General features: G+C 43.8%; 1 protein-coding gene across 7 annotated transcripts in view; it reads left to right on the top strand.

The window, feature by feature from the left end:
• LOC124036024 (netrin-G2-like) overlaps nt 1–14,266 on the top strand; it is a 57,479-nt gene that overhangs the window by 19,785 nt on the left and 23,428 nt on the right. For 4 of the 7 annotated variants that reach the window (XR_006838839.1, XR_006838840.1, XM_046350081.1 and 1 more), the window contains exons 4-6: nt 9,687–9,859; nt 11,850–11,873; nt 12,381–12,482. Coding sequence is in view for 5 of the 7 variants with exons in the window: in XM_046350081.1 (XP_046206037.1) it covers nt 9,687–9,859; nt 11,850–11,873; nt 12,381–12,482 (299 nt within the window). In the remaining 2 variants the exon portion in view is untranslated. The remainder of the gene's footprint in view (nt 1–9,686; nt 9,860–11,849; nt 11,874–12,380; nt 12,483–14,266) is intronic. The other 3 variants (XM_046350084.1, XM_046350083.1, XM_046350082.1) reach the window with 1 other exon arrangement.

Genomic DNA, 14,266 nt, shown 5'->3' with positions numbered 1-14,266 from the left:
CCCCAATCATGCCAGTATCTTCAAAGGTTACTGGGCGGGCAATTTGTCTCTGAGGAAAGAGCTGGGATATCTGTGTTTTATGAAGCAACGTTTGCGGGGATGGGATATTTAAAAGGCTGCTGAGTGTGGGATCCTCCTTGTATGCTAACAGCACCTCAGGCGTAAATATTGTGTCAGCCTGCATGGATCCCATGCCTCCAGGGTCCCAAACAAAAATGGGGTGTCCTTGCCAGGCAAACAGAATATTTCAGCAGCACGATGTCCCTCATCAAATTTTCATCTGCCCATTTCAATGATGAGGCAGACTAATTTTTGGTGCAGCTCCATCACAGTAGGAGAACTGTGGTCAGTCAACCTGTCCATCCATCCTTTAATGAACAAGAGCATATGGTTCATTATCATTACTATCACTCTTAATGCCAGGAAATACTGTATAGCTCAAAGCTGTGATAGGCCTCATACTGAACCCGGTAAGGTTGTGGTCCGGTAAGGCCATCAGCTTCTATCTCAAGGCCATCAGACTGTTAAATAGCCATCACTAGCCGGCTACCATCCGGTTACTCAACCCTGCACCTTAGAGGCTGCTGCCCTATGTACATAGACATGGAATCACTGGCCATTTTAATAATTGGAACACTGGTCACTTTAATAATGTTTACATACTGCTTTACTCATCTCATATGTATATACTGTTTTTTTATTCTACTGTATTTTAGTCAATTCCACGCCGACATTGCTCGTCCTAATATTTCTCTTTTTCTTAATTCCATTCTTTTCCTACTACTGCACTGTTAGATACTACTGCACTGTTGGATACTACTGCACTGTTGGATACTACTGCACTGTTGGATACTACTGCACTGTTGGATACTACTGCACTGCTGGATACTACTGCACTGTTAGATACTACTGCACTGTTGGATACTACTGCACTGTTAGATACTACTGCACTGTTGGATACTACTGCACTGTTGGATACTACTGCAATGTTGGATACTACTGCACTGTTGGATACTACTGCACTGTTGGATACTACTGCACTGTTGGATATACTACTGTTAGATACAATGATACTACTGCAGATACTACTGCACTGTTGGATACTACTGCACTGTTGGATACTACTGCACTGTTAGATACTACTGCACTGTTGGATACTACTGCACTGTTAGATACTACTGCACTGCTGGATACTACTGCACTGTTGGATACTACTGCACTGTTGGATACTACTGCACTGTTAGATACTACTGCACTGTTGGATACTACTGCACTGTTGGATACTACTGCAATGTTAGATACTACTGCACTGTTAGATACTACTGCACTGTTGGCGCTAGGAACCCAAGCATTTCGGCCCTCAATAACATCTGCTGAATATGTGTATGTGACCAATCAAAGGTGGTTTGATTTGAAGTGTCTAACTCGGGCATACAGATGTTCTGCGTGTTCTTGTGTCACATAGGCGGCAGGTAGCCTAGTGGTCAAGAGTGTTGAGCTCGTAACTGAAAGGTTGTTGGTTCCAATCTCTGAGCCAACTAGGTGAAAAACAACAGTTTGCTTAAGCAAGGTACTTAACCCTAATTGCGCCGATATGTCACTCTGGATAAGAGTGTTTTCTAAATGACCTAAATGTAAAATGCCGGAGGGGGTTCAGAGACTGCGTGTCAAATCAAAACAATAATAATTCCTTTGTCACATTACTCTTCATTTACTGTAGATAGAAATAGTACAGATTCCACATTGTGTTTTTACGGGAGTAGTGAAATGGATTCAGTCCCTGACGGTCCCTGCTGTGGACAGTTGCGCTGCAGGTGTTTTTACAACATTCTGGTCATAATTGGCAGAAACCCCCCCACAGAGCCTCAACCCACGGAGCCCACAAATGAATTATGCAAAAGGAGCCTTTTATTTTCCCAGTGTCCTTTAACTTTTTTGATGTGCTCAGAGAAATTTGAAAGCCAACTCCCTTTCTACAGCTCCACTTTGTCTACAGTTCTCACTTACACTAATGTGTCTATATCTCTGCCTATCTGCATACCCCTTCGGGGAAAAGGAGCTGCGCTTCGCATTTGACTTCCACCCTTGTACGTTGGGAGTGCAGGGGAAGGTGTTTTTTTTGTGTGTTTTTTTTCAAGCATCCTGTGTAAATAATTTACAGGAGCTGTCCATGCCAAAGCTTTCAAGGTCATTTGAAATTGGTAGTTAAAGAGCCAGCCGCGTGAAGGGCTGCTGCTCCCCTCATGGGGAAGTGCTCCACGGGCCGTTCTGGTGCTCACCAACCCTTAAACTGCACAATCCTCCAGGAGGGGGCAAAGGTGGAAAATGTTGAAAAAAGGTCTCCTGAAGCTGTCTCTGAGTTGGTTGGGGATCCAGTGCTCTCGCGGGTATTGGAGGGAAACAGCAGGGTTTTTATTTTCTCCTCATATCATAAGTTCCTCAGAGCACAGTGAAAGAGAAACGAGAGAAATGGCAAAAAGCATGTGAAGCAATGAACTCTGTGTGACTGCATCTGCTGTCAAGGGGCTAGCAGCAGTCTGGAGCTGCAGTACCTCAGAACCCCTATAGGAATGTATAGTAGATAAAGGGAAGGGGCTGTTAGTGAGGTGAAATGGTACCTCCATTGGAGAGCTGTTGTGTGAACCCTAAGTAGCTTTATCATTAGCGGAGGTCAGAACTCGTCTGGTCCCAGTCACGGATCAGGACCAAACAGAAAAGGATGTTTGAAGCCAATTACACATGTTTGGCTCTTCAAAGCCTATGGAGACAACCTGTACACCTGCAAACCAATATCAGGAGCCATACAATGTTGCTCCTAGACTACCAATACAGGCCTACAGAATGAAGTCATGTTATTTTTTTTGACCCTCTCTGATTCATTGATAATCCCAATAGTCAGGTGAAGCCCACTCTATAACTGCATCATGGTGGTTATGAGCCTAATTGTCCCAGCTGAGTAGTAGGTCAGAAACAGTCATTGTTTTTCAAAGAAGAAGTGAGTCTTAACAGCTGTAATAATGACAGATGTGGCCCCCTCTGTGCAGGAGGGTACCTCGCAGGGCACCATTTGTCCCCGTCTCCTCTCCATCCATTCTTATTTGGGACTAAGCTAGTCATCATGAGTCACTGGCAGTGAGCGCCCGGCAAATGAAAGTAAATAGTGGGGGATTCTCACGAGAGAAGTTGAGGAAATAAATCAAGCTTCCATTAACTGCAGCTCCCAGCTGTAAGTGAGCAGAGCATGCCACTCTACACCAGCCTTTTATCTGTCTATCCACATTTGTTTAGCGCTTGCTGTTATTTACTCACCTAAATGCTGCATTTCTCCAGCAGATGCAAGCTTTTTTTTGTTTATATCGTCTTGAAAGGGGGGCTGGTGGCTCTGGCTCGCCAACGCTAATAAACATTCAGCTATTTATAGGCCGTGATTATGTCATTATATTCGGCGGATTGAAAAACAGTATTGTTCAAGTCTTCCTGTGTTTGCAATTGCAACTGACTTAATACGTAACGTCTCCTCCAGTCATCCTGTCCTGTGCGTGGTAATCGTAGTGTGTCCGAGCCATATGTAGAATGTACGGTACTGTTCCTTCTTCCACTCCAGATGGCCGGATGGGGGTTTGATGCTGGCCCAATAGCAGGGCTTGGCTGGCCTGTAACATGAGCTCATGAGCCCAGACAGTGGGGGGGGTTTGCCCTGCAGCAACCGGATATAGCTGCCCTGGTTCTAGGACGGAAGGAGGGCATTTCCCTCCGAGAGCATACTAGTGAGGCTCCATCCACACTCATACGGGGGACAGAAATTGACAACAGTGCAATTTCCGCACACTGATTTTGCTCTTGACATGGTCTCAGTAATGAATGACTCACTATGGATAGATGGTCTATGAGTGTGTGGGGGTGCGTGTGTGTCTGACTTTGTGTGTGTCTGCGACACCCACTGCGTGAAGGCAGGAGACTTCCTGAATGTAGAGCGCAGTGTGAACAGAGCCATTAATATACAGTATATTCTCTTTTCCGCAGCCACCCCCATGCTTCAGTGACTTATAGGCTTTGAAGGCCTTAAAGGAAAAGAGGAAAACAGTGTTTTTAGTCAAAGATAGAGACACCTTGTCCATATTGTCCTTTACAGTATAACAGATGATTCCTTGGCTCGCTCCCCTTTTTTAATCAAGGGGCTTTACTGTCCACTTTGCACTTTTTGTGAGGCATCAATAATTTAGAATATTCACTGTGATGCATACCAATCTGCCTACTAGTGTGTGTGCGCATTGCATAGTGTTTCACATCCCATAACTAAGCACATTTAGAATATGCCAGTAGGCATTTATTCTGCCATCAGACAAGACAGGTCTCTTTTGCATCCGATTTCTTTTGTTTAGAGTGCCCTTTCTCCTGGAAGCGCTACAGTCAGGGATAGGGCTTGGGTCGGGTCTGTGTCATTAAATATGCAACAGTGGCTTTCTTACAGAAATGGGGGACCTGCCAGTGGATGCAAATACCCTGTACATTTAACATGTTCGACGTTCATGCATTATTTGTAAGCATAAATGTTGGAGGAGGATGGAAAATGTTCCTGTGAACGCCGGAAATAGCTCGGGAAGGACTCCTGTATTCGGTTCAGAAATCTGTGGTGGCTTCAACATGAAATGTTTCGAGCTGTCTTTCTGAAATAGTTGGCAAGGAAGTTCTATGAGCATGTTAAAGGTTCACTGCAGCCATTTAAAAAAAATCTCATCATCAAATAATTTCTGCTTAACAATGCTAGCACAGATTGGAATATGTTCCGTGATTAATCTGACGGCATTGAGTAGTTAAGCACATTAGTCACCAGCTTCATTAATAAGTGCATCAACGACATTGTCCGAACTGTGACCGTACGTACATATCCCAACCAGAAGTCATGGATTACAGGCAACATCTGCACTAAGCTAAGGCTAGAGCTGCCAATTTCAAGGAATGGGACACTAATCCGGATGTTTATTTAAGAAATTGCGCTACGCCCTCCGACGAACCATCAAACAGGCAAAGTGTCAATACATGTCTAAGACAGAATCCTACTATACTGGCTCTGATGCTCGTCGAATGAGGTAGGGCCTGCAAACTATCACAGATTACAAAGGAAAACCCAGCCACGAGCTGCCCAGTGAAGCACCAGCTGTTCCGGATGACTGTAATCAAGCTCTCCGTAGCCAATGTGAGTAAGACCTTTTAAACAGGTTAACATTCACAAAGCCGTAGGGCCAGATGGATTACCAGGACATGTACTCAGAGCATGCACTGACCAGCTGGCAAGTGTCTTCACTGACATGTTTAACCTCTCCCCGACCCAGTCTGTAAAACCTACATGTTTCAAGGAGACCACCATAGTCCCTGTAACCTGTCTAAATGATTATCGCCCCGTATCACTCACATCTGTAGCCATGAAGTGCTTTGAAAGACTGGTTCAACACCACAGTACCCTCAAAGCTCATCACTAAGCTAAGGATCCTGGGACTAAACACCTCCCTCTGCAACTGGATCCTGGACTTCCTGACGGGCCACCCCAGGTGGTGAGGATAGGCAACAACACATTCACCACGCTAACCCGCAACACGAGGTGCGTGCTGAGTCCCCTCCTGTAGTCCCTGTACACCCACGACTTTCAGGCTGCATGCGGCTCCAACAACATTATTAAGTTTTCAGACAACACGACGGTGGTAGGCCGGATCACCAACAACGATGAGACAGCCTATAGGAAGGAGATAAGACACCTGGCAGTGTGGTGCCAGGAAAACAACCCCTCCCTCAACGTCAGAAAGACAAAGGAGATGATTGTGGACAACAGGAAACGGAGGGCTGAGCACACCCCCATTCAACGAGATAGGGCTGTAGTTGAGCGGGTTGAGAGCTTCAAGTTCCTCAGTGTCCACATCACTAAGGACCTATCATGGTCCAAACACACCAACACAGTCATGAAGAGGGCAATGCCTCTTCCCCCTCAGGAGGCTGAAAAGATTTGGCATGGGCCCTCAAATTTTCAAAAAAGTTCTATAATTGCACCATTGAGAGCATCTTGACTGGCTGCATCACCGCTTGGTATGGCAACTTCTTGGCATCCGACTGTAAGGCACTACAGAGGGTAGTACGTACCGCCCAGTACATCACTGGGGCCGAGCTCCCTGCCATCCAGGACCTCTATTCCAGGCTGTATCAGAGGAAGGCCCTAAAAATGGTCTAAGACTCCACTTACCCAAGTCATAGACTGCTCTCTCTGTTACCGCACGGCAAGCGGCACTGAAGCACCATGTCTGGGGCCAAAAGACTCCTGAACAGCTTCTACCCCCAAGCCATAAAACTGCTGAAGAGTTAATGGAATGGTTACCTGGACAAATGGTTAATTACAATTCAAAATAAAAAAAATAAAACACTATCCTGCACTGGCTCTATGCACACTCACTGGACTCTACCCACACACTCACACATACTACACTGTCACTCTAACACACACATACACATACTGTACACACACGCACACACACTACATATGCTCACACACACACACACACACATATTGATGCCACACACTCACGCAGACACACTTTCACACTCTTTCACACCCTTCACATACGCTGCTGCTACTCTGTTTATTATCTATCCTGATTGCCTAGTCACTTTTTTACCCCTGCCTAAGGTACATGTACATACAGTGCATTTGGAAAGTATTCAGACCACTTCACCTTTTTCACATTTTGTTAGATAACAGCCTTGTTCTAAAAATAGATTAACCATTTTTTTCTCATCAATGTACACACAATAACCCATAATGACAAAACAAACAAAAAACATTTCTAGAAATGTTTGCAAATGTTTGCAAATAAAAAACAGAAATGCTTTATTTACATAAGATTCAGACCCTTTGCTATGAGACTCGAAATTGAGCTCAGGTGCATCCTGTTCCCATTGATTATCCTTGAGATGTTTCGACAACTTGATTGAAGTCTTCCTGTGGTAAATTCAATTGATTGGACATCCACTCACCTGTCTTCATAAGATCCCACAGTTGACAGTGTATGTCAGAGCAAAAACCAAGCCATGAGGTCGAAGGAATTGTCCGTAGAGCTCCAAGCCCGGATTGTGTTAAGGCACAGATTTGGGGAAGGGTATCAAAACAAGTCTGCAGCATTGAAGGTCCCCAAGAACTAAATGTCCTCCATCATTCTTAATGGAAGGAGTTTGTAACCACCAAGACTCTTCCTAGAGCTGGACAACCATCTCTGCAGCACTCCACCATTCAGGCCTTTACGGTAGAGTGGCCAGATGGAAGCCACTCCTCAGTAAAAGGCACATGACAGCCCGCTTGGAGTATGCCAAAAGCACCTAAAGGACCATGAGAAACAAGATTCTGTGGTCTGATAAAACCAAAATGCCAAGCGTCATGTCTGGAGGAAACCATGCACCGCTCATCACCTGGCCAATACCATCCCTATGGTGAAGCATGGTGGTGGCAGCGTCATGCTGTGGGGATGTTTTTTGGCAGCAGGGACTGGGAGAATAATCAGGATCAGGGAAGAGATTAAAGGAGCAAAATACAGCGAGATCCTTGATAAAAAGCTACTCCAGAGCGCTCAGGACCTCAGTCTGGGGAGAAGGTTCACCTTTCAACAGGACAACGACCCTAAGCACACAGCCAAGTCTCTGAATTTCCTTGAGTGGCCCAGCCAGAGCCCGGACTTGAACCTGATCGAACATCTCTGGAGAGACCTGAAAATAGCTGTGCAGCAACATCCATCCTGACAGAGCTTGAGAGAAAATCTGCAGAGAACAATGGGAGAAACTCCCCAAATACAGGTGTGCCAAGCTTGTAGCGTCATACCCAAGAAGACTTGAGGCTGTAATCGCTGCCAAAGGTGCTTCAACAAAGTACTGAGTCAAGGGTCTGAATACTTTTTAAAAAAAAATGTCTAAAAACATGTTTGCTTTGTCATTATGTGGTACCGTCTGGAGATTGAGGAACCTTTTTTAAAAATATATTTATTTTACAATAAGGCTGTAATGTAACAAAATGTGAAAAAAGTGAAGGGGTCTTCACTGTATTACCTCAACCACCGTACCCCTGCACATTAACCCGGTACTCCTTGAGTATAGTCTTGTTATTTTATTGCATGACTATTTCCTTTTTTTTATTGAGCAATTCTTTCTGACTTTTTAACTCTGGGAAAGGGCTCATAAGTAAGCATTTCACAGTAAAGTCTACACCTGTTGTATTCGGTGCATGTGCCAAAACTTGATTTGATGAAGTACCTTCCAGTGATTGTTCCCAATTAAAAGGGTCACAAAGAAAATCACGTTTTTGACTGCACTGGACCTTTTAAGGAGTGAATAAAATGATCTTTGTGCAAAGAGGTTTGGTGGAAGATGATTGCTAACTGCCCAAAGAGTACTGTAATTGATTAATAGTTGGGCTAAAGTGGAGGATCCAGTGATAAGCTGGAGAGCCGTGGGTTTTCCCAGCAAGGGCACTGAGACGAAGTGGGCCACTGATTAATTTGTCATGAAGAGGTGCTTGATGGGAGTTCTGTCTCCAGGAGCACTGGGATGAAAAAGCCCCGTGATTGTCGCCAAGTTTTTAATTATGGCTTAAAGGTCTTGAGAGGGTGGAAGAAACTCCAACTGTTTCCAAGGGGGCTTTTGAAAACAGACTTAATTAAAGTCAATGGGATTGGAATGAAACCGGGCTCTGTCTGTCAATTATCCTCCTCAGTGTGTTGGGTAGGAAATGAGAAAGAGCCACATCCTCATATTATCCCTTTTGTATCTATCTTTACCAGGATGAGCATATACCTAACCTTTTAAAGTCAATATTGAAGTCGGTGTGACGAGATATCCACTGGTTAAAACACACCTGAGAAAGTGATAGCCTACTGTACATCGTTATGGTATCAGAGTGTCACTATTTGGATAATTCCCCTTTGATTCAATTGAATTTTCCCTCATAATTGAGAGGAGCGGCAAGGAGAGGAGGAGAGGAGACATCCTTTTGGAGATGTGGAGGTCCATTCTATGAATATTTCATGCAAATGGAGGGTGGGTGGCTCACCAGAGTGGAACACAGGGTATTGGAAGTCACTCCCTCATTTGATTAGGGAGATTGTTATTCAAATGTCACCATTTCCATACTAACCTGCCTGCCACCTCAATCCTACCCCCTTGAAAAAATAATTTAGATGTACATGGCCAGGTAATTTCTCCAGATTGGGAAGTGTTGGTTGATCTGGGAGTGTACATTTTCTTATCTATTTATTTGATTCTGTTTCCCTGAAAGATTTTGTCTCTTGCCATTCTAAAACATGCAAATATGTCCTGCAGATTGTGACTCACGATCTTCAACGTTTTATCGCTTGTGCTCATACTCAGCTTTAACAATGTAATTTAAATCTTACTCTTTCACCTTACTACTGACTCCTAATTATCCAGGTAAGCAATTTATCAAGCAATATCTTGATCGATAACTACCTGCTCATTTCTACTGTACATATGGGGGCATAAGCATTGATTGGCTGGTCTACAGTAATGTCAATTCCCACAAGGTATACATGATCATGCATGAATAGCATAGCAGTTGTTCAAATTCAAGCGAGGCATAACCGTGACATGTTGTGGACTGACATTGATTATACCTCTCTCCCCCACCTAACTTGCCATAGGTGTAAGTGTAACCTCCATGCTGGCCAGTGCACCTTTCGGGAGGGAAGCCTGCAGTGTGACTGTGAACACAACACGACGGGCCAAGACTGCACTCGCTGTGAGAGGGGCTTCAAAGCCAAGTCATGGAAACCTGGATCGTACCTACCCACCCCCAACGGATCCCCCAATACCTGTACGTAACCTACAATATAGCTACTAGTGATTCACATGGGTAACCGGGATCCCGGGACTGTCCCGTGAACACTCTTCACATTTCCTGAAAAAATTCAATGAGAAGACCCGGGAAATGACATCTTCCCCCAATACCGGCACTAATGCACAACATGCGCAGGATCAGATTAGCAAAAACATTTATAGCACATTATCCAAACAGGTTGTCACATGGAAGCCTTTAGCCTAGCTTATTTACTTCACACGAAGTCGCCATAAATTCAAAGCGCACACACAATTGACACTGCCGGACTGCACACATGACCCGAATGCAGTTAATACACCTGACAGGAAACCCATACAGTAGGTTTATTGACTGAGCTCTCTTGTTTCTAAATACTAATCAACCAAACCACCGTATAAGATTTTGTCATATTGCCGGTAATATGGACCTTGATTTCCAAGATGTCTACTTTAAAATAAAGAGACGTTTTGATTGTGCCAAATATATGTTCTGTGGCTGCACTTGTCCACAGGAACAAACTCTAAAGCTGCAGTATAGAGAAGGTTGAACTCTCCATAGCTCAGGCATGTCATGGCAATGACTGACTGGAAACAGCCACCCCTCATAGAGAACTCCCAGAGGAATCTAATTTACACTCACCACCACTACCATCTCTCTCATATCGCTCTCCCTTATCTCTCTCATGCTCTCTCATACACTATATGTACCAAAGTAAGTGGACGCCCCTTCAAATGAGTGAATTCTGCCGTTTCAGCCACACCCGTGGCTGACAGGTATATGAAGTTGAGCACACAGCCATGCAATCTCCATAGACAAACATTGGCAGTAGAATGGTCTTACTGACAAACTCATTGACATTCAATGTGGCACTGTCATAGGATGCCACCTTTCCAACAAGTCAGTTTATAAAATCTCTGCCCTGCTAGAGCTACCCCCAGTCAACTGTCATGTCTGTTATGTCATAAGGTGAATGCACCAATTTGTAAGTCGCTCTGGATAAGAGCGTCTGCTAAATGACTTAAATGTAAATGTAGGTTTAGTCTATAAAAGAATGTGTGCCTTTATTATTATTATTATTATTATTATTATTATTGTGAATATTCTGATAGTCACAAATGTGATGGGCCTATGCACAATTCCCTACATAAGGCACCTCTGCCACTGACATTACGTTTGTTAACAATGCAGAGAGACACGAGGGAAAATTCCCTCTTCTCCTGTCCTAGAGCCTAGGCTATTTTCCTAGCCAGTCCCACTCCTGTTGCGCATGAAAATGCACTGGGAATCTAAGATAAAGTAACTATCATTAGGAAATATCGGTGTAATTTGCTCTGAAACCTTTACATAGTGGCAGAGCCAAGCCAACAAGGTGGCGCGGGCGCTTTAAATTGGCACTTCTGAATAAAAAATAAAAAAATGTTGGCGGTATTTCGAGGGATAGATATGAATTATTCCCGGTATTGAAACTTGGTAGATTTTCGGGGAAATATTCATCCCTAATAGCTACTGTATAGACTTCCAACATGATACCATCCATACCATACTGTATCAACCATACTATACCAGGCACATACTAGATGGATTAAGTAATGGTTGAAGAGGAATTTGGGTCATCTGCTCTACACAGCCACAGAGGGGAGCAGCTGAAGCTGTCACATTTCAAAGGAGAGATGTCAGCAAGTTTGAGGAATCGTACAGATGTACACATATACATATGCAGAAGCACCCCATGCTATACTCACAAACTACAGAGGGAATGGGGGGCCTGCTGCTTCCAACGGCATCGAAAACCTCCAGCTCTCTTTTTCCCCCCAGACGTATTCATAAAAACACTGTAATTCTCAAAGATAACTGAGTAAACCTCAAGTATCTGTCTCTCTCTCTCTCTCTCTCTCTCTCTCTCTCTCTCTCTCTCTCTCTCTCTCTCTCTCTCTCTCTCTCTCACTCTCTCACTCTCTCACTCTCTCACTCTCTCTCTCACTCTCAGGTGATGCTGCTGGGACTCTTGGCAGTAAGTAAAGTCCTAATCAAATGGGGTAGAGCTTGTTGTCGCTTATTATTATTTTCTATTCTCTGTTCATATGCTATCCTTCTTTTGTCTTACTTATAGCACACTATCTTCGATAATGTGTCCCTCCCCTCTGATGTTGTGGCGGGTCCCTTCATTCTAATCACAACGATCCCACTCACAAATCCCATTTTTCCACAGTTGTATATCCCTTACTGCTGGTCTATAACTTACAAGGGGGAGGGGATTTAAAGTGTGCAGATGAGGGCTAATCCAGGGACATGATGTGAGAGGGATTGTGAGTGTATACACCAGAGTCTCTCATAGGGATTCTTTGCAGACCTATAGGCGATACTGTACTGCTACAGCTGTGGTGAAGTAACCATGTTGTTTTGGGAGATGGCCAAAGGATGATTTCATGGTATATCCACGATCAGCATTTTCCCATGTTAGTGCATCTGATATCATTTGACTGTTTTTCTCTACCTTCTTGGTGTGGTGCCCTCTCAGCACCCACAACAGTCCAGACTCCGCCAACAACCACACCTGCGTTGGCGACTACCACCAAGCCACCCACAGACCAACTGCCCACAATTACCACTATTATGGCAGGTGGGAAAGCAACTACGGTTGTAGTTTCTGACGGCCAGGCAGAGTGCCTGTCTAAAAGGAACACCGTCTGTGTCTGAAATGGCAGCGTATTGCCTATATTCAGTATATTGCCTATATTCAGTATATTGCCTATATTCAGTATATTGCCTATATTCAGTATATTGCCTATATTCAGTATATTGCCTATATAGTGTGCTACTACAGAGCCCTATGGGCCCTGGTCAAAAGTAGTGCACTACATGGAATAAAGTGCAATCGGACGCAGCCATAGTCTGAGGGCTCATCAACCTCCTGCTTCCTATTGACTTTTAAACCAGAGTACACTTACTAAAGCAGTACATACAGTAGAATGTGTCCCTGGTGCATTCCTGATGACCAGGAAATGTGTTGTCCTGCACAGCTGAAAGGGAAGGCAAGGCTATAATGTTGATGAAGCACAAAGGCAATGGAAGAGAGGAGTTGATGAGTCTTTGTCTCGGTTAGCTTGGTCATTTAGCATGTTGTAAAGTGGCTGGTTGAGTATGTGTGTTATACACTGTAGCTCACATACGTTGTTTTTACCAACCGCCCTACAGTTTGTGATGTATTGCATGTTAGAAAGAATATAACATATCTGCATTTGTGTTATCAGATAAGTAACAGTATTGTTTTTTGTAGTAAACAGTCGCTTCGTGTGTGTGTGTGTGTGTGTGTGTGTGTGTGTGTGTGTGTGTGTGTGTGTGTGTGTGTGTGTGTGTGTGTGTGTGTGTGTGTGTGTGTGTGTGTGTGTGTGTGTGTGTGTGTGTGTGTGTGTGTGTGTGTGTGTGTGTGTGTGTGTGTGTGTGTGTGTGTCTGTCTGTGAGAGACTTTTTGGCAACTAGGTTGTACTTTCACTAGATATCCTTCACTTATTATACTTCCATGGAATCTCCCATAATGTCAGGCTGGACAGAGAGTCTCCCATGGCCCAGCGATTTCTGACCTGTGTGTGTGTGTGTGGTTCAGCAGAGTGGAACCCCCCCCCCATGTCTCTGTCTCTACTGCTGTGACATGGCACAGTCCTATAGGCTCTGCGAGTGTGTGTTCCCTGTTAGTAGGGACTTCAAAACCTCCATAGTAACAAATGTAATTTTCAAATGCAAATAAAGTGCCCTTAGAAAGTATCACACCCCATGACCTTTTGCACATGCTGTTGTGTTACAGCCTGAAATTGAAATGGATTAAATTGAGATTTTGTGTCACTGGTCTACACACAATATCCCATAATGTCAAAGTGGATTTATGTTTTTAGAAAAACATTTTTTGTTGAAATTAATTAGAAATTAAAAGCTGAAATGTCTTGAGTCAGTAAATATTCAACCACTTTGTTATGACAAGCTGAAATATTAGTGTTTAACATGATTTTTGCATGACAGCCTCATCTCTTATTTTTCTCTTTTTTGTTGTTGTAAATTTTACTTATGAGCTTAAAAACTAAATATACACATGCAAACGACAACATACAGATGCACAGAAACATCCATAACATCACCCCTGCCCACCTGCTCACACCCCCATCTCCAACGCCCATATCATTCTCCACCACATGGCCTCAAACTGCACCCTTTTTTCCCTCTCCATAGCCCACGCACTTTCAACATTTAGATAATAAAGCATTTGACCTTTCCATTGTGTTAACGATGGAGGATTGGTTGATTTATTGTTTATAAGTACGTACATGTTTTTTCAATATGATTGGCGGGAAGAGTTTCGTCCAACCCATCGGGTATCTCACTGCACTCTCATATGCCATGTCTTTAAATATG

This window comes from Oncorhynchus gorbuscha, linkage group LG05 (genome assembly GCF_021184085.1).
Source record: "Oncorhynchus gorbuscha isolate QuinsamMale2020 ecotype Even-year linkage group LG05, OgorEven_v1.0, whole genome shotgun sequence".
Classification (NCBI taxonomy): Eukaryota; Metazoa; Chordata; class Actinopteri; order Salmoniformes; family Salmonidae; genus Oncorhynchus; species Oncorhynchus gorbuscha.
The sequence above is the reverse complement of the archived record's forward strand: the minus strand, read 5'-3'. Positions and strand labels throughout refer to the sequence as shown.